The 21,568-nt window shown below is 40.7% G+C and overlaps 1 protein-coding gene across 1 annotated transcript; it reads left to right on the forward strand.

Annotated features, from left to right (window-relative positions):
- Positions 1-8,706: 8,706 nt before the first annotated feature.
- LOC132206769 (uncharacterized) lies at positions 8,707-15,614 on the forward strand. The gene is made up of 4 exons (XM_059641727.1): positions 8,707-8,749; positions 8,881-9,167; positions 9,950-9,995; positions 15,208-15,614. The coding sequence occupies exons 1-4, from the start codon at positions 8,707-8,709 to the stop codon at positions 15,612-15,614; spliced, it is 783 nt and encodes a 260-aa protein (XP_059497710.1).
- Positions 15,615-21,568: the final 5,954 nt, after the last annotated feature.

Raw genomic sequence — 21,568 nt, forward strand, 5'->3', positions numbered from 1 at the left:
GGGGGCGTGGAAATGGTTTGCGACTGGGAGGTGCAGTTGTTTATTGCGAACCGAGCGGAGGTGTTCTGCAAAGCGGTCCCCAAGCCTCCGCTTGGTTTCCCCAATGTAGAGGAAGCCACGTCAGGTACAGTGGATGCAGTATACCACATTGGCAGATGTGCAGGTGAGCCACTGCTTAATGTGGAAAGTCATCTTGGGGCCTGGGATAGGGGTGAGGGAGGAGGTGCTGGGGCAAGTGTAGCATTACCTGCGGTTGCAGGGGAAGGTGCCGGGTGTGGTGGGGTTGGAGGGCAGTGTGGAGCGAACAAAGGAGTCACGGAGAGACTCACACACCACCCCACCAACCTCCGGATACAACGTATCATCCTCCGACACTTCCACCATCTACAATCCGACCCCACCACCCAAGACATTTTTCCATCCCCACCCTTGTCTGCTTTCCGGAGAGACCACTCTCTCCATGACAACACTGACAATGCAGCAAACTGAGAATCAGGGAAACTCCCTACCCTCTCAGGCAGTGAAGTCGGATCATGATTTGCTTTACACTTTAATATCAGAACGAGAAGGGCCAACGTTCTGGAATTTTTCTGGTCACCTGTAAACAAGAAACCACATGCGCCTTTTTGTCCTCACTGCAGATAATTGTCTTGTTGCTTGTTAAGCTTGTTTTCAAATAGTTATTGCATATTCTAGCCACTGCAATTATTGCTCATCATTTGAAACATTTTGCAAAAATTCATTCTCAAAAGATCACTGAACGATTCGGAGCAGTAAAACATGACTCTAGTCTGTCGATCCTCGACAACCGGCTCCACTCGAACCCTCTTCTCGTACATTCGGCATCACTGGGAAGCTCTGAAATATTTACTGAAGATGCATAGCACAGGGTGTGAACAGATGTCTTCACTTGGACAAGAAACTTTTTCTGTCTACTTGCCCGAAGCAAACAAACCGGTTGCTTTCAATATCGCTACAGTTCTGTCCGAAAACACCATACGCCTGGCTGCCGTGAAGCCCACAAATCTGCAGAGTTGTGCAAAACCTTGGAGAACACACGCCGAGAATTCCAGTCGGTCTCCACGAGAGGGCGCGCTCATGCAATTATTCAGAAAGAAGCAATTATTCAGAAATTCAAAACAGATCATACGAGAGAAACTCACGAGGTGTGGCACCACCTAAAAAGGAAGGAGCAAAGTTAACATGTTGAGTTTTCTGGCATGCCTTCGAAAACATTCGAGACTAAACTATTATGTCCAGGCCCCTGCAATTTCGGCCCTCATTTCCTTCAAAGATGATGGGTGTATTTTCTCTGAACTCAGTACCTTGCTCGAGTTAAGTGTCAAGAGTCTGCCCAGATCTTAATCCTTCTTAAATTCGAAGACTTCTGCTGACAACAATTCCTCCTCTGTCACCACGGCCGAGACAGGAATCTCTTCTTTTGTAAAGATAGATCCAAGGTGTATATTTTACAACTCAGTTATGCCTCTGCGTCCAAATGAAATTGCCCTTTGGTCTCAAAGATTAGCTGTCACTCTCCTTTATAATGTTACATAGTTGTACAGCATGGAAACTGATCCTTCGGGAAAACTCGTCCTCAGTAACCAAATATTCCAATCTGACTAAATCCCAATAAACATTGCTTTACAGTTTATTCGACGACAGGATGCCTGTAAATTTACTTTTGCAAGTGTTCCTCTTCGCTGCTTTAATTTATGTGTACATGTCCACATGAATATATGTATGCTTCAGTGCTTGTGTGTTCATCTCTGTGCGTAATAACATATACAATGACTGTAGGCTGAATGAGTCCAATTGACAAAACCTCTCTCCCGATTGCTTGTTCTTGCAATTAGAAGATAAAATGCGACAATCTGTTTTTGAATCGACATTTCTGCACAAAAGTAAGATTTTGAAATGCAGTATTGTTTGGCACTCTTCTTGGCTTCTCTTTCTGACGAGCTACGATTTGATTTTCGGTGATTCCTTTCCATACCCATTGACTCCTTTATTTGATGATGGCACCAGCAAGTAACAAAACTAAAGCAAGTATTTGATTATTTGTTAATTAGTCCTCTATCCACGTTGATGTACGACCTGCAAGGCGGTACTTCTTGGTTTCATTCAGCTGAATAAAGTGTGGCACCTTGTCAAACATCATCTGGAAATGCAAATATGTTACATCATCAGAGAAAGAATAACTTACGGCAAAATACAATGCTCAAAATTGCTGTGGAGCTGAGCGAGAGCAACTAGCCATATGACTGCTTTCTATTTGTTTGCTGATAGTTATCAGCTTTCATTCAAAACATGGAATATTTCCAGATGAATTTGCAATTGATTCAATATTTAACAGATACGTTACAATGTTTTCTATGACTTCCAGTAAAATGTGTTCTGAGGAAAGGTCTCTGGACCCGCATTATTAACCCTACTTTCTTTCTACAGGTGCTACCAGTAAAAGTCACAAGCTCTCAAGCTTACCTTCTCTGAGGGTTAAACTCAGGGTCTTCAGCTTCTGAATCTGATGCACTGCCTGCTGTGCCACCTCTATCGTAGTCACTCTGTCTGTGTGTGTGAGTTGATACTGCTGTCAGTTTGGATCGTGTTGTGTGCTGCTGCATTTCTTCTGACCGAATCCCGAATGATTTATTTCCATTACTTGTGCAGTGTCGTCTCTACCCTAGCGGAGAGTAATGTGTGAGGACTAAACAGTGTTAACTGACAGGCTGTTGTTGTAAATCCGTAATCACAAGCAAGTTGCTCGGGACATTGTGGGAGAAACGAACATGTGTAGAATCTTAAAGAGAGACTGCACATCCAATCGTGCACAATAGAGACGTTATTCCAAGTTACAAATACAAAGATCTACAAACTGCCTGGTCAAAAGTTGCTGGGTGTACCAATAACGCACAAATCCAATGAACAATGAAAGAGGCAACAGCGTAAGAGTATTATTGGCAGACAATTAATCCAGAATCGAATCCTCAATGGCAGGTGCGGGAACTTTAATTCAGCGAAAAAAAAAAATCAGGAGCCCAGCATCCATTGAAGACCAAGAAACAATTGTGCATAAATAGAAAAAAAATTTGGTTCAATACCTGCTCCGGAATACACGTGACTCCAAAACCATTACGTTGCAGTTATGTCTTAACTGGGCTCTTGGATGGGCCAGAAACAACAATGAAACCCAAACACTCATGTCTGCCAGAATCATTAGTGGTTACTGCACCTCAACTTTGCATCCTTTAGGATTTGCGGAATGCATAGGCCAGTGCCAGTACAGGCAAGAATTGCGCTGATTCAAAAATGAAATGCCTTCAACATTCCTAAATTCACCGATTGGGTCACGTTCTAAGAGAGCATGCGACTTGGAAAGGAATATCTGATCTGTTTAGATCAATAAGATGGAAGTTGCAATTTAACTTCGATTTATGACAGACTTTATTCATTTCAATGTTTTCACAATTTCATCAGGAGCCCCAATGGATATTTCAACCCACTCTTTAACTCAGCCCTGAATTTACTCTGGTTCCCAACATAATTAAAAGGTTGATGCAGGAACTCGTAAAATGAAGCAAGTATCCACGTTCCTGTCAAATCAATTCTAACTGACTTAAGTTGAAACCTGAAAAATAAGATACGTTCATAATTTGGGCATGGAATGTTGCTATGGAAAATAAGGAATACAACAACATGAAGTTGCCTGAGGTGGCAAAGAGGAAAACCAGAGACGTTTAGCACTTTTCCATTTCTAGACCTCTCTCATTTTCTCCACTGGTCTGAGTTTGGAATCTTCTCAGGACTTTATCGGTCACTACAATATATCTTACAGTGGGAGCGTTGAGCATTTTAAATCAGAATGAATAGGGGACAAATGGTCGAAATGCTGCGAATCCAGTCATATTCTTCCCATATACCTGGCGTATTAAATATTAATTTTATTTTGCAGAGCGGGGGTACATTATTAATTATGTTGATAGGTTAATTAATTTTAAAATAATGGAACTTTTATGCATCTGAGTATTGTGACGAATCCAATAAGCAGTGTCACTTTCCACACCACGCAAAAGTTCACCTTCTGTCATCTAATGGCCACAAGTCTATCAATGACGGAAGCAACCATTAACTCGACTGAACAAACAACAGCAGTGTAAATTATGGCATCACGGAGCGTGCATATTGGAGCAATGAGAAACTAGCTTGATGGGAAGCAAATTCCAGCACTTACCATGAGCAGTTCGACCACTGTCGTAGACACCAGACAGTAAATGTTGAGACTAGAAAGGCCAGGTTTTCTTCTGGAAAGGATAACAAACACTGTCACGTGAGCTGTCATACAAACATACATCCGGATTTCGAGAAATCAGAGAAGAAAGAATCTGAGACTTACAAATTATGAGAATTGTTACCCAGGAATTTGAATCAATTTGATACATTTGAGACATGAATTTGAATTAGAAATTATTGATTAACATCCTGACAGTTGTTTCTACGTGCGAAATGTTCATCTTAGGGGTCCATTGGCACAGTGGCAGGTGCTGTTGCTTTATATGACCAGGGACCCAACTTTGATTCCAGCCTTGGCTGACAGCCGGTATCGAGTTTGGACATTCTCATTGTGTATGTGTGGGTTTCTTCTGGGTGCTCCGTTTCGCTCCTACACATCAGACTAATTGGCCATGCTAAACTGTCTGATAGGCTCAAGAGATGATTAGGCGAGGTTAGTTAACAATGAAGGGTTTCAGGTTACAGGAATAGGGCTCGTGTTTCCACGGAGGGTAAAAAAGACACATTCAATGTCTCGAATGACCGCTATCTGCACTGCAGGTAATAAGAATACTAATTAATACAATGACACACAACAGAGAGCAAAATTCATTGACATCTACATCAACGACTGGAAATAAAAGAGAGCAAGATATGACAGTAGTCACATTGACAAAATATTACGGCAAAATACTCATGCTGAGAAATAAGGAAATAATCGAAATGAAAACGGAAAATTAAAAGAAAATGGATCATAACTTTTTAAGAATCCAAAGTTGCCTCATCTGACCAACTACTGCAAAACTATTTGCTATTAGAAAGATTGATATCCAAACCGCGAAATACTCAGAGAATCACAATTAAAATATTGAGTTGGAAGTTATGAATAGTTTCTGGAATCGTTGCTCTTGCACATCTGTGAGCAACTTAGTGCGAAATTGTACTCCCTCATTAAATCACATGCATTTTAAATTACAAAATTTATGCGTTTTGGTGTTTGTCATGGATCATATAAATGCGTGCAATCTTTTCTGTATACAATGTTTCATTCAACCAATTTGCAAGGAGGGCCTTGAAATCAATAAAAGGTAAAAAAAAACATTAACCAGGACAAACAGTTGATCGTTCTACCAAATAAGGCAAAAGGAAATTGCTTCCATTTAACAGATAGAAAACTGAATGGAAAATAAATTCCACGATCCAGTCTAATATTGCAACGATCTTCAGGACAGAGATACTTCCACCAACAGAAGGAAGCATGCTGATACTGATAAAACTGGAAACATGAGGCACAATACTGAATTAGTTAATGTCTAAAGAAAGAGTGAAAAAGATAGAAAGAAGGTGAGAGGGAACAACAAAGAGAAAGAGTAAATGAGAAATTTCTAGCCAGATTAATGTAGAAGAGAACCGTCACTGGTTCAAAAATACAAACATAATCTCACGACCATTCTGCAGCTCTCCGTGCAGATGGAAAAAGTGCATCACAATTTTCTCGTGAGAAAGACTGAGGAGATCACTTTCTCAGAAGAGAAATCAATTAAATGGCACATGTGTAAGACTAGACGAACAGATGTTTCAATCGCAAACTAAAACAACGCTATTAACAACAACAACATAATGCTGGAAATATTCATCAAAATCTGCAACAGAGATGAAGGATTGATGAGACCTGCTTCCCCATTTGGCAAAAAATGCCTCATGATGAACAGTCAGTCTTTATTCTCCATAGAAGTATCTGCCTGCCTTTCAAGATGTTCCCCAACTGCACAAACAACTTCTTAGTGTACTGGCAATGTTCTGACGTTCTTATGGGAGCGTCTGAAGGAGCAGTAACGTGAATATTGTCAGAAGATTTGAAAATAGTCTTTTCGACTGTCATCTCATTGCTCCGTTGGTGTTTACACACGAGTGTGCTTATTTCGTTTTGTTTTGCAGAGAATTAGGAACAAAAATTCGCTGCCTATCTTATTGATAAAATTCTCTGGATGGATCTGAATCGAATTGCCAAGCTGAGATCATCTTATCTCTGGATTGTCAGAGATCGGACGCAATGATCCATATTTGCTAGAATGATCTGATGCTCTGATTATCTATGCTTATCTGTGAAATGAGGACATCTGAAATGCAGATTCTATCTTCTCAAAATCCACTCAAAAAGTCTGTAATTCTGAGTTATCAATGAGGAAATATGCTATCGGCGTTTTGAAGGGTAACAGTTTAACAAATACTCTATTGGTTCTTTTGCAATGTCACGTATTCCATTACGAGTTAACTGCTCATCCAAAAGCTGCTGTTCATTGATTCAACATATTCTATTCAGGTCGTAGAGTTAAAAGCAAAGAGCCAAATTTTTAGAAACGGAGTAACTATTTTATTAAGTACCTTCCTTTCAGTGCTTTCACTAACATTCCCGGATGATAGAGTCGTGGTGGATAAAGGAACAAACAATGAAAGAATATTTTCGAGTGTGGTTTTCAAATCATTGGCATATCAGAGCTTGAACAATGGCTTTCTGATTTGAGAGGGAAAGTTCCACACAGCGAGGCATTCTTAAACAGCTCCTTATAATAGGATCGAGCAAAAATGTAGATGAAGGCATTGTTACGGGAACTGAGTAATTGGAGCATGTTTATCTTCTCCAGAAGAATGTACTTTAGGTAACAGAAATACAGGCATGTGATGTAACTGCCAGAGAGATAGCAATGTAGACAAAACATTCGACATAAGTGACAGACAAGAGAAGGAAGCAGGGTAAGTGAATGAAGAGCAAGACAGTGGATGAGAGGAGTATAGATAGGTTCATTAAGTGCGGAAAGATATGGAAGTTAGACCATCATGTGTGAATGCTTGAAATTAGCAGAAGTGACACGAAGAATATTTTAAAAGTACATTATCTAAACGCTAACTATTGTAGATCTGTGACATGAAGAATGATGTCACAGCTAATGAAGCATGGTTTGTGAATAACGACATGCAGGAAATAATTAGGATGGTTAAGAGAACATTCTCATTTATTGCTAATAGAATTCACACGACCATAGATTCGCAATTTGTTACTTTTCACGAGGAAGCCATTCTGCAGTAGTAACAATTTCATGAAATTTCCGTACGTAACCTGTACATTTGTTCACTGTATAATAGATCAATGTCAACCTGAATTAAGCCAGCCTCCGGATCCTTCTCGGCTGTTGACCCCCAAAACCAGAGAATACTTTGGTTGAAAAAGCATTTATCAATTTATCTCACATTTCCTTCGTTTGCAAAACACTTTATACCTATCGTGTGCAGCTCTCAAACTTGTTACAAGTAGGAACAGTTTCTCCACTTCTGTTGCGACCAAACATTTATACAAAAGTCGCGATTTTATGCTTCAGTTATGCAGTTGTGTGTGTGTGTGTGTGTGTGTGTGTGTGTGTGTGTGTGTGTGTGTGTGTGTGTGTGTGTGTGTGTGTGTGTGTGTGTGCACGCGCTGAGTGAGCACAGTTGGCGTTCTGTGTGCCGTACAATACATGTTATTTAGGAAGGATGTGAACGTATTGAAATCGGTTCTTGGAAATTCTACTGAATTAAGGCCTCAAATGGAGGATCAACTTGAGAGGTCAGAATGGACACTTGAGGCTTGTCCATGAGAGGTTATCAGAGGAAACGTCCATTTGATTGAAACATACAAACTTTCAGGCGTTTTCATCCCATGTACATGGAAAGAATGTTCTCTCTTGTTGGTGAACCTTGAACTCAGAATCCCAGCTTGATGATGCAGAGTCGAACATTTAAGACAGAGATAAAGACCACTTTTTTTTTCAAACACAAGGCAGTGATATTTGGATATTTTAAGGCAGAGTGAGATACATTCCTGATCCTTTAAAACAAAAAGCACGAGTAGAATGTGGAGTAAATGCGAAACTGAAGAAGTCCGATTAGTGTTGCTTGTTTTGAATTGCTGAGCAGACTTGAGGAGCTGACTCGTGCTGTTAAGCTGTGACTTCATAAGAGACGACAGGAAGAATCGAAGGTGTCTGTCTGGTCTCTTCCAGGGTATTGACAATTCGACTAGGCTATCTCACATTTTAACATGCCTTTCAGCGGCTGCACTGATACTGGCTGATTGAGTCTGAGGTGCCATCCCCCAATTGAGGGTTGAACCTGGTAACAAGTTCAGAGGAATATGAGTGATTTCTTGGCAGTTATGGAATCCCAGCACATCCCTCTGGGTGCATGGTGGATCGAAGGCTCCATTCGCAGAGGAGGTTCCAATCCCGCCCACTGTACGTCAGACTAAGGTAGGAGGGCATTTCACATCGCACCAAGGACAGTGCCCTTTACAAATTAACGCAATCATTCTGCTGTATTTCAGTCCAGCTCTGAGACCCTGTCCGAGAGCAGCTTTCATCTCCCAGTTCAAACAAGTCATGTATCGGACCAGACAATAGCAAAATGGGACTCGTTCTTATCTTCACATTGTGTGCCTATTTACACCGTAAGTAGAAATCAGGCAACTTAACATTGCCGGCATTTTGTATAAAGCTCCCCGTGTCCATTAAAACAGCAGGCGTTGTATCTTGTCAAGGTCACTTCAAGCCCATTAATGTATCTCTCTTTAATTTCCAGGATCTTTCAGTCAGTCAGTGGTACAGACGCCGCCAGCAGTAACCACAAAAGAGTGTCAGTCTCTCAACATCGACTGTGTTTTCTATGGTGGTTTCTACCGTCGTCCTTTAACTGAAGGGACTTTCTTCAAACAACGCCAGGCTGGATCAGAGCGGGAGCGGGTCTCGGCAGGGGGGAGGTTTAATGTGAGGATAAATAAAGAAGAAAAGACATTTTCGCTGGAAATTCAGGATGTGAAAGTTGAAGACACCGCCACCTATTATTGCAAAGCAGAGTACCTTTACGATGCACAATGATGGGGCTCAGCTTCCCGTGACACAAAAAAGCCCTGTCTGTCCATTATCACAGAAACAGGGTAAAATCCCAACCCTATCTGCCCTGAACACCCCATACATTCACCTCTCAGTGCCACCTCCACAGTCCTGTTTATATTGGAACTGGAATGACACTGTTATTATCTTCAGTATTGTAAATGCTGAGTAGTCTGATGGTGATGTCTTTTGTGGGATCGTTGTCAGTGTATCAGTGTTGGAAACAACTGATCCCAGTCAGTAGTCACGGATACTGGAAGTAATCCATTTCTGAAACTGACAACTGGAGCCGCTGTTTAAACAAAGATTCCATACCTGAGTAATACCAGGAGATTTGGTGCTGACTGGAAACACTGTGTGAATTTTGGGACTTTCACAGTGAATCAGAGCTGATCAAGTAACATGTGCAATTAAAATGCAGATTCTGTAGGCTTGTACCAAATCGTGTATTGGTAGAAATCCGAGCCTTTGTTTAATTTTATTTACTTTTCGGATTTCTGTTACAGTTCTTTAACATTGTTCCCAATTTCAACAAAGAGGTCATTCCCCGTTCGTCTTCTTCAGTCATGTCATGAAGATTTTAGAGTTTCCTCAACAACAGCTTGAAATGCGATGTTATGTCAAATTTGGAATTGTGTATACTGATTCAAATCTCCTCGATAACAAAGCCGAGTCAACTAGTGATCTTCACCCAGGACAATGGAGGGTCAGTAGTTTTTGCATTGGTGTGTCTGAGAATGGTGTCACTGTGTTGGAAGAGCGCCACTGCAGATGGGTCCGGGACAGAAGTGACTGTTACAGCTGGTAAGTGACTCCAAGCACCAATGTATTCAACACTCTCCAGGAAACTGGGTACTGTCACTGTATTCCTTTGATCTGTAGTTCTTAAACGCAATTTTATCAAGACAAAGTTTTCTAAGGAAGGCTTTAATTGCAATTTTAGATTTGAGCGCAGAATTAGCAGCATTAGTCAGGTCTGGGGGTGAAACTAGAGAAAAGACTGAATAGGTTGTGTGACTCGATCTTGGATATCCTTGGCCCAAAGGGGACATCAGATGATTAAAACCGGCATCCCAGTCCCTCGCAGTCATTCAATTTGAATTGTTTTCAATGGCCTCGGGTTCTAAAACCTCTAACTCGGACTCACACTAGTTGAGTTGCACTTTCCTGTGAAAATAGCAGCGGAGTCAAAGTGTTCTCTCCTGTGCCAAGGATTTCTGTCTGATCTATCAATGGGAATGAGACACCGGGAAAGGCAATTTTGCTCTGCAGTAATTGATATGAGATCTGGAGGGACACAAATTCTAGAGAATGATAAGTAGGCTTCAAAGGTAATGAATGTAATTCTGGCGGAATTTCATTTTGGGGCAGTCAGTGATTGAATTTAGTTTTATTTTTCCCAACATTTCTTTCAATTGCTTTGATTTAAGCAATCACCATCTTTCTCCCCTCGTTTTGAACAAAGTGTGCGACTGCAAACACACGACCCATAGTAAATATTAATTCTCGAGAGAATGGTGTGGACTTTTCTTCTGCTGGAATCTCAGATTTTGTTACAAAGTACAAACAGCAAAATTAGAAACTCGTACAACTACGCTTTTTTTTCGAACCAACTCTTTAATTGCTGTAAAGCATATGGGCAACACAATATCTAACTATAATATAGATCCCTGCCCGTGTGTGATGAACTGGCTAGTTTTAGTGCAACAAGCCTTTGTCTTCTCTGAGTTTCGAATTCTGGGTCTCTGCTTAGTGATGGTCAGTTTCAAGATACTGCTGGATTTGTCGCTGCAAGTGTCCCTGATCTGCCTTTTTTATATGTTTCTTTTCCAGTCTTCCAGTGTGTTCGATTTCTTGCCTTTTTGAGCAAGATTGTCAGAACTCTAAGGTCATTTATCTGACAGTCATATAAACAGGAGACGTATTTATCCATTGTTTGCCTGAACAGACCAGTTATGCAATTGTGCAACTGCAGACGCGAAATAACCCTGAACATGAGTCATTTGCAAATACCTTGTGTTTTGTTTTAATTCTTCATTTCACAGCAAGCTGATCAGATATTCAGGTGAAAGGGTCAAGGTGGTTGCTTTTCAGTTTGATTTTACACATACATACATATGTATGAATTGAATGCGGACACGGAAAGTCTGGGTGGTAAGATTGCAGGTGACACTAAAATTGGTAATGTAGTGGGCAAAGTGAAAGGTTACCTCAGAGCACAAACGGACGGTGATCACACGTTTTGATGGATCAAGGAATGGCAGGTGGAGTTTAATACAGTTAAAAGAGACGTTCAGCAATTTATTACGGCAAATCACAGCAGGCAGCAGGCTTATGCACTTAATTGTAAAGTCGTGAGGAGTCCAGCTGAGCAAAGAAAACGTGGAGTGCCGTTCATGCTTCTTTGAAATCCAAGTCGGAAGTAGACAGTGCAGTGAAGAAGGCTTTTCATATGTTTGCCGTTTTTGGTCGATGCATTAAGTCTGGGAATTGAGAGGCCACATTGCAGCTGTACATGATGTTTAGGTCAGTTTTGGAATATTGCGCTCAGTTATGCTCTCACTCCTGGAAGAAAATGCTGTGACATGTAAAATGGTTCAGAATAGGCTTAAAAAGATGTTGCCAGGTTTGAGAGTTTGGAGAATAAGGAGAGGCTGAATAGGCTGGAGCTAATTTCCATGGACCATCTGAGGGTGAAGGGCTATCGTACAGAACTTCACAAAATCAAAAGAAGCACGGATAGGGTAAATAGACAAGGTCTTATCCCCGTGGTAAGGGAGTCACAAACTCGAGGAAACGGTTTAAAAGTGACGGGGGAAAGATTTAGAAAGGACCTAAGTGGCATTTTTTTCACTCACAGGTTTAAGCATGTAGGGAATGAACTGGCAGAAGAAGTGGTGAAGCATGGTGCCATTACAACATTTAAAAGGCATCAGGACGGCTGTATTCACAGGTCAAATTGAGAGGAATATGGGACAAATTCTTGCAAATAGTATCTCGTGAATTTAGGACACCTACTCGGAAAGGATGAGTTGGAACAAACAGACTGCTTCCATGATGTACATCTCTATGATTCTATGACGTTGAAGATGAACTGGTCTGTGTCGAGTCACAGATATATACAGGGCTGCATTTGCTTGTATTGTTGATGTAACTTTAATTAAAGTGAGTGCAGCACTTCAGGGATCTAATGAGTAATCCACGCGCTTTGCTAGATGTTTGAAAATGTAGGAGGTCAAAGTATTTGCAAAGAGCACGGAGCACAATGTGAAGAAAGATCAGCAGCCCTGATATTCCTCAATTTTTTGGTCCTATTTAAGGGGGGTATGGCCTCAGTTGTTCAGTTTTTTATACACTTTTGCACCATCAGCTTTGATTTGTTTTTGTACCACTGAATAAAGGGTTGAGCAGACTTAAAAATCATTTAGAAAGTTTAACAGTTTCCTCTCGAAATTCGGGCAGTACGAAGAGGCTCCATAGAAATCCTTGAACTTGGGCTGAAGGCCGAATGATATCAATGTGATGAGATTGCTTCTTCCATACGTCGCTCTGGAATAAAGCGCTGTACAATACATGTCAGCACTGACACAACAGACAGAAATATTCGGAGGAATGCATTTCTACACAAAAAGATCAGAATGTGGAGCTGCTTAAAATTGGGCCAAGTGTCTCCATGCGGTGATGGAAATCGTTTCAAAATAGAGAAGGGAAAGTGGAAGAAAATAGAAGGAAACGGGAATGAGGTATAAATGTGTCGGTTGCCATTCGGAATGGAGGAGGCATTTGCAGAGTACAAGAATAGGTGCAGACAATTGCACCCAATGGACTGTACCTGATCTGCAGATTCCAAAACTTGCAAATCTGAGAAAACACTTTGCCAGAAAACATAGATGACAGTTGATCAATCCACCAAGGGACTTGAAATTGTCAGCCACCCAGAGAACCCAGCTCTTCGTGGTGGTGAAACCACAATGTAAATTGCAGTGGCTGAGCCCAAACGCGAATTGTGAGGCTTTGGGACAAATTCACAAGATGGAAAATAACAAATAAATATCATAAAGTGAGAGGTATAGATTTTGAAACGAAAATACTTCAAAAATGCTCAGGAACGTGAAATAAGCGAGATTGCCTCCATGATTTATTTAAAAAACGCAAAGGTAGACTGGACCCACAGTGTGGCCATACAAAATTCTCGCACCAGTGCATAAAATAGTATAAGTATCATGAGCGGTCACAATATAATGCATACAGTTTCGTTACTTTTATAAAAAGGGACATTGAGGGCAAAATTCAAAGAACTTGTATAAATCCTTAGAACGTGCTTTGGCTCCAGCGAGAATATTTTTTTCAGGTTGGGGCCAAAGTGAAGACATGAAAGAGCATGCAGAATCCACAAGAATGATTTCACGACCCGGACAAGTCGGAGAGAGAGAGTTGAGTTGAAGAAGTTGGGATTATTTTTCTTCAAGAATGGAAGTTTGATTTAAAAATAAATGGGCTCAGCATAAAGAATAATGCTGCAAAGGAACGGCAGCTGAGCCCCTTTAAGCTTCTACTGATACCTTTTGCCTTTCCGTACTAAAACTGCCTTCAAACACAGGATCTGTATCCCTTTATTTCCTTCCTATTCATGTATTTGTTCAGGTGCTTCTTCAATTCTGCTGTTATGACTGCTTAAACCATCTCCTCTGGCAGCGAAATCCAGGCATTCTCCACCCTTTGTGTGAAAAACTTGCCTCGCATATCTTCCTAAAGCTCTCAACCAACTGCCCACGCACACCCCTTCACCCCGGGGCCATCAACTTGTAACCCCTCGTAATTAATATTTTCACTCTGCGAAAAAAGCCACATACTTTCCACTCTATCCATGCTATTCATCATCTTAAAAAATCGTCTGTGAATTCACACCATTTCTTTCTACGTGGCAATGAAAACAAACCCACCCAACCAAACTTTCTACATAGCTGATATCCCCCATATGAGGCAACAACTTGGTCAACAGTTTGTATATCCGCTCCAAAGAGTTCACATCCTTACTACTTGATGGCCGTATTCAAAATCATGAGGAGTCAGAACAGAGCAGATAAAGTGAAACTGTCGCCATTGATGGAAATGTCGGGAACCAAAATGTACTCAGGAACAGAACTGAAAATGGCGACTTCAGAAAAAGTAGTTTCAAGGTGAATGATTTTGATCCCGCATGCATTTCCAGATCATAACAGTTTTGCATGGAAAGGCAAACTCGATCAAGGTGTTCAAGAGGAAATTGGATATTGCTTTGGAATGAAGACTGTTTAAGGCTGCTGGGAGAGAGTAGGAAATGGTAGTCAATGAATTCCTCATTCAGAAAGGCAGCATGAACATGCCAGGCTGAATAACCTTCTTCTGTGTTGTTACTGTTCTTTGACTCTATTCCCTGATATTCTGAAGTAGCACCCATCCAGGTCAATTACTGCGGATGAGTTTTATGACGATTTGTTGGAACTTAGTGTGGTAACACAGCAGAGGTTTTCATAGGTCCAACAATTCTGGAAGCTGGCCATCTTAGTGAGGAGGAGAAAAACCGATTGAAATATTTTCCCAGATGCACATTTCACCAGAAATACACAAAAAGGCTTTAATAAAATCGATGGAAGCAGACAGCACATCCGGTTATCATACTGTCTGTGGTGCAGGTGCAGGTACTTAGAAAAAGCAACAAGTTTGTTTTCCGATTCTGTGACTTGTGCCTGTTCCCATGGGGATCATTCCCTGTTGCAGTGCGTTTCCAATACCGGTTTGACTGTAAGTCTAGATTCTGAACTCTCCGAACCCATGCTGGCATTTCAGCCAAATCACTGCAACTCCATGTCAACAACAAGAAATTGCAACATTTCAATGTTATTTCGTTAATTATGACAAAGACAATTCCAACACCAAGTCAAATTAAGAAAAGTATCTTCATATCAGAAGTGTCTACATGATTGCCAAGTTTCTGCCATAATCAGTGCGAAAAATCTTTTATTTTATTCCACAGATTCCCCATCCCTTGTGTCCCGCAGCCCAGCTGTACAAAGCTCTGTTACCGGAGACACTGTTACTTTCAGCTGTGAATATTCAGGATTCTGTCGTTACACAGTTTCCTGGTACACGCAGTCCCCAGGAGGGGGTCTGAAATATTTGCTTCAGAGCGACACATCAGGAGGTCAGAATGAAGAAATTGCAGCGGGAGGCAGAATTTCTGCTGCTGTTGACTCCTCGACAAAAATCAGTCGATTAAAAATCTCCACAATACAACTGAGTGACTCTGCTGTGTATTACTGTGCACTGGGTCGGCACACAGCACACACAGTGATCGAGAACACGGTCAGAGCAGTACAAAAACAGAATGGGAATTGTACACAAAATGATACAGAGCATGGAGACAGCTGTAAAATCACATGAACATACTGGCGATTATGGCAGTTATTCAGAGCACAGCGAAAGCTGTACAAAACCCTGAACAGAATGGGAATCATAGAGAAAATTATGCAGAGCATGTACAAACACATAAATACGCTGGCGATTGGAACACAGTAACACAGAGCACGGAGACAGCTGTACAAAAACCTGACCAGAGTGGGAATTGCAGACAAAATTATACAGGACACGGACAGAGTTGTATAAAAACATGAACATGCCACAGACTACAACGCCGTAATAAAGAGCATTGATGAAAGAGCCATACAAAAGCCGTCACCGACTGAGGATTACAGATACTGCAATGCAAACAGCAGAGACAACAGTACGGAAATAAAAATGCGTGCAGTGCTTTGCAGATGTGTGATGCGGGAAATTTGGGAACCAGATCTGCACAATGTCAATGGCACTAACTGTTTGGGAATCCAATATATACATCGAAAACGTGTTTTGTTTCAATGAATACATTTGGTATTTTGTGAAACTTGAATTCAATTATCCTTTACTGAAATTTTGAACACTGTTATTGGAAAATTGGTCCACGAGACAGATGATTTGTTCTTGTATTTTACACAGGGGGGTGGAAGGAGAAAGCAGATACAATGAGCACATGGAAAATTTCGCCACGTAAACATATGGGCTAATCAAATGGAGCCCTGGAAAAGCAGAAATAATCATGGGGCTAATTGTATTTAAACTTCAGACATAAGGGATATTGACAATGCGACAGATGCATGAATATTTGATTTTAAATTTTTATTTCAGTTTTCGTGTCTAAGAATAAACCTCAGTCGAATTGCAGTTGGACAAATACAATCAAAGAAGCTTTTTTACATAAAAGCATCTAGAACATAGAACATAGAACAGTAGAGCATAGAACAGGCCCTTCAGCCCACGATGTTGTGCCGACCATTGATCCTCATGTATGCACCCTCAAATTTCTGTGACCATACGCATGTCCAGCAGTCTCTTAAATGACTCCAATGACCTTGCTTCCACAACTGCTGCTGGCAACGCATTCCATGCTCTCACAACTCTCTGCGTAAAGAACGTGCCTCTGACATCCCCTCTATACTTTCCTCCAACCAGCTGAAAACTATGACCCATCGTGTTAGCCATTTCTGCCCTGGGAAATAGTCTCTGGCTATCAACTCTATCTATGCCTCTCATTATCCTGTATACCTCAATTAGGTCCCCTCGCCTCCTCCTTTTCTCCAATGAAAAAAGTCCGAGCTCAGTCAACCTCTCTTTATATGATAAGCCCTCCAGTCCAGGCAGCATCCTGGTAAACCTCCTCTGAACCCTCTCCAAAGCATCCACATCTTTCCTATAATAGGGCGCCCAGAACTGGATGCAGTATTCCAAGTGCGGTCTAACCAAAGTTTTATAGAGCTGCAACAAGATCTCACGACTCTTAAACTCAATCCCCCTGTTAATGAAAGCCAAAACACCATATGCTTTCTTAACAACCCTGTCCACTTGGGTGGCCATTTTAAGGGATCTATGTATCTGCACACCAAGATCCCTCTGTTCCTCCACACTGCCAAGAATCCTATCCTTAATCCTGTACTCAGCTATCAAATTCGACCTTCCAAAATGCATCACCTCGCATTTATCCAGGTTGAACTCCATCTGCCACCTCTCAGCCCATCTCTGCATAGTGTCAATGTCCCGCTGCAGCCTACAACAGCCCTCTATACTGTCAACGACATCTCCAACCTTTGTGTCGTCTGCAAACTTGCTGACCCATCCTTCAATCCCCTCATCCAAGTCATTAATAAAAATTACAAACAGTAGAGGCCCAAGGACAGAGCCCTGTGGAACACCACTCACCACAACATCTACAAAGTGTTTCTCACTGCTCACATGGACGTCCAGTGAAAACAACAGATTCAATTGAGCTGAGCTTCAGTCGTCAATAATTAATCATTTCTAATTGCCACTTTAATGCATCATGGAAGCAATATTGTTCCATCAAAGGTGTTGATGTTTCAACTTCGCCTCAGTTTCAATTTTCAAGTTGATTTTATTTTATCTAATTCTATGTCTGCAACTACTGTGGCTTGTTTCAGTTTTAATGCCACCGTGAGAACTTGCCCTACCACTCGGAATTTTCAGTTAGTTTCAGTTTGTGTATATTCTGCTGTGGTTTTACTGTTACTTACTGGGAAGAGCATCTACTGTGCCCTGGCAACTTAAATTTCCTACAACCAATTGCTTTATTTGGCCGCATGTTCCCTGAGCCGCTGAGTTTTACATTATGTAAAATATATAGGTCAGGGTTAATCAGCTGTCAAATTGGAGAATGCCAGTCATGTATACTCTACACTGGCCTGTCACCCCTCTCACAACAATAAACCCTTTCCACAAAGCACTTTTTTCTTCTGTTCCTTTGTCCCTCCTGCAATATTTCTGCTCCTGATAGCTGCATCAAATCCAACAGTTCCATGCTCTAAATCTATCAATGAGCCCTATACACTAAATCAATCCTGTTAAAAAAATTTCCTTTTTCCTGCCATTATCAACAAAATAAAACTTTACCCCAACACATCTTTGAACTCATTCATTATGTGAAATATTTCAATGAAGTCTTCTCTTCATTCCACCTGTTTCAGTGGAACGTGGACCAGTTTGCATTCACTCTTCAGATCAGTCTGCATTCTTACTGATCTCTTTTTCTTTCAAGCAGAGAGGCCAGTCATAGTTTGGAAGATGCGAACGTTAGAAACATAAACACACCAGACATTCCACCTAAAACCCTACTCCCTACTCTGAAGCACAAACATGTTAATTTATTATACATTCGTGGGTGCGTGAATCATTAGCTAGGCCTGCAGTTTCTATCGACCACAAATTGCTGTGGACTCGGAAGTCGGGGAACAACCTACTTCAGTCACAGCAGACGGCAAGAGTAAGAACACCTACAATTCTGGTGAAAAGAGACTTCCAGAATTTTGGCTCACAGTAAGTGTGGGAATTGTTTCAGCGAGTCTAAGTTTTCATGATTTATTTGTAATAATTAGTTGCTACTTATACTGAGGAAATATTCGCAATCTCCTGCTCTTGTTCTCGGAACTAACGCCCCCACGAATAAATTACCGGTATCAACATGGATTAATTGTTCAAGAAATAAAGATATGAGGAATAAAGTTTATACGTGGTGCAGGTAGAATAGACTGAAAAGATGTATTCCCTTGCTTGAGACGTTAGTGAAACAGGTGCATTGTTTGAAAAGTTATCGATCAAACATTGAGAGGAAAGAACAGAATGTTTTTAAGCTGGGCCCAGTGTGTGTTCTGGAACTCGCTGGCTGAAATGACAGCAGAGACATCAGCCTTGAACCCGCTTAGCAAAGGGGCATACAACATAAATCTTTAAAACTCATGTTTATTTCAAAAGGAAATGGAATTAAGGCAATGCTGGGAAATTTAATTTCGTTTGATGGCTCTTTTCTCAGTCAGCGATGGTCAGAGTGGTTTATGTTTTGCTTTGAAATTGTCGATATTTTATAACTGCTCTATATGTCAAAACATTCCAACGCTCTCTGATACAGGGGTTTCATGTTATGCACATTGCTGCTGAGTGGAGCTGGAATGCATAAAGTGTTTCTTCTGTGCTGCACTTGTCATTCAGATATTGTTGATAATGGCATTAGCTTCTGCTTGGTTTAGTGCCTTGACAAAATTTATGACTTCGATGGAAATCTGCAAGTGTTTCATTTGGCATCAACCATCATTGTATTAGCACGTGATCAATTATTAAATACCTCTACTTGGTCAGAGATTGCTGCACACTTCAGGAACAGGGAGCACTTGAACTAGGCTGTGCAGGATGACAGTCGACAAAGAACTCTTGGCTTCTTGTGAAGAGTAACAGTGATTACGACACACAAGACACTCTCTGAAACAAGTGACTATCTCAATTGCTTCGTCACTCGCTCATCTTTTTGCTTATATTACTCTGCACATTCGTATTTCTTAGTGCTTGATCACAGTACACAGTAAACCAGACAAACAGTCTGGTTGTGTTGCACAAAGCAATGGCATTGTTCCTATTTCAAATGACTTGGCCTCGATTATTGTTCCACTCAACCCGACTTGTGATTATGTTACGCCAGGTCGTTTCTCTGTTTATATTGCAATATGCTATGCGGGTATGAATATTCGGTTTGATAAAGTGCCTTTGTATTTTTGATTAGAATCAATCTCAGCTGCTTCCAAACTGTATGATGTACTATTCTGTGTTGCCCTGAGCATGTCTGCTTTACTGATGGGCTACGATAAACATGCCTTCTGATTATTTTTCATGATTAGCTCAGCGTAAAACAGTGGGCTCCATTATGTCTCTAATTGCACAACCCTGTGTTTTTGATTTGAGTAGGCACTTTGCGAATCTCCACAGTTCACCATGTTTGTTTTCATGTTGCACTGTGCACTTCGTTAGTTTTTTGCTGCAAGTCGTCATCTACTGTTAATGCCACCTGCCAGCTTACAATTTTCAATGTTACATTTATCTTGTCGCCATTACATGTGCATTTGATGCTACAGATCTAAGCCATACATCATATATGAAGTCATGTAATAAAAACACTCTTTACACTGCATCGGGCATTTGTAAACTATAATTCCATCTAATATTATTGTGCAGACTCAACCATTTGCTGCCCCTTCCTACACGTATTGTTTAGCAGAAACTCAAACAGATCTGCAGTTCCTCTTGGTACAGAATTTGCTTTCATTATTCTCATTTCGTAGACCCAACTGCGTGTTGAATCATCATTTCAAAATGGATATGATTTTAATGTATTGAAATACTGACGTGACGTTAATGCTGAAATATTAAAATAATTCCAAATAAACTAAAGTTACAAGGCAGTCAAAACGGAATGGACTCTAACCCATTACCAATATATACACGTGCCTTGCATAATCGTGAGCTTACTCCAATTTAGAGCATGGAAGAGATGGGAGTGGACTGATTTAGGTTCGTGATAAGATCGAATCTCTGTATCTAGAAAAAGAAGTTACACTTGCTATTGGTTTATGGTGAGAAGGAGACAGACAGCAGTTCAGCTACAAGTATAATAACATCATTCGCTTTACAACATTGAAAAAGAAGGGTATAGAACCGTGATTGCAATCAAACGGCAGTTTGAAACTTCATTGTCCGTCTCACTGGGGATAAATGAGGGAAAACATGAATATTTGACAGAGCCAAGCTGCACAGTCTTGGGAAATACTTTCATTTATGAAAGGCATGGCATGGACAAGTTATTCTTCCCCTTTATGTCGTTTGCTACCCAATTCTCAAAGTTATTAGCATTCCATGAAGGAATAGTTCTCAAATAAGTTACTCATTGTGGTATGAATCCCTGGAAGTGATTTATCTCCCCTTTCAGGACCTGCGTGTATTCTTCTGACATCAACCAGCTGTCTGAACGTAAGGGACAGTAAACAATTACAAATAAATGTGTGTGCCTTACATAATCGTGAACTTTGTAATGATAAGCCATAGTCAATCACTTACGCTTGTATTTCAATTTATTTTGATATGGTTATGAGCATTCTGTTTATTGTATGTCTGAAATATGGAACTTTGTGTGTGGCCCAGTAATGCCTTATTTGGGACATTAGCTTCTACTCTAAAGTAGCAAACTGCCAATTTTTATTATTATTATCATTATGGGAAGTAATAGCATATCACAATGTAGCAGCCTGCAATTTCTGCTGTGGTCTTATCACAGTGTAGGAAAGAGGTTATGAGAGTTCAATCACGATATTAGCTGCATGGTAAGATAAAAAATACTTCTATTACTTACACGAATATATAGCGTGACCATTGGAATGACGTATTAGTATTGTATAGTGAGATCCAGCTGAGTTTCTTTATTCTTAATGCAGGCTTTGGAATTAAGAATCGAAACCTTTGAAAGAGGAAAT

The sequence above is a fragment of the Stegostoma tigrinum genome, chromosome 43, assembly GCF_030684315.1.
Source record: "Stegostoma tigrinum isolate sSteTig4 chromosome 43, sSteTig4.hap1, whole genome shotgun sequence".
NCBI classification, from domain to species: Eukaryota; Metazoa; Chordata; class Chondrichthyes; order Orectolobiformes; family Stegostomatidae; genus Stegostoma; species Stegostoma tigrinum.

What these genes read in the sequence shown, in the direction of transcription:
- LOC132206769 (XM_059641727.1), top strand. Translation starts at nt 8,707, where the DNA reads ATGGGACTCGTTCTTATCTTCACATTGTGTGCCTATTTACACC. An exon ending in ATTGTGTGCCTATTTACACC is followed by an intron (nt 8,750 to 8,880) that starts GTAAGTAGAAAT and finishes TTTAATTTCCAG; the next exon opens with GATCTTTCAGTCAGTCAGTG. An exon ending in AAGCAGAGTACCTTTACGAT is followed by an intron (nt 9,168 to 9,949) that starts GCACAATGATGG and finishes CTGTGTTGGAAG; the next exon opens with AGCGCCACTGCAGATGGGTC.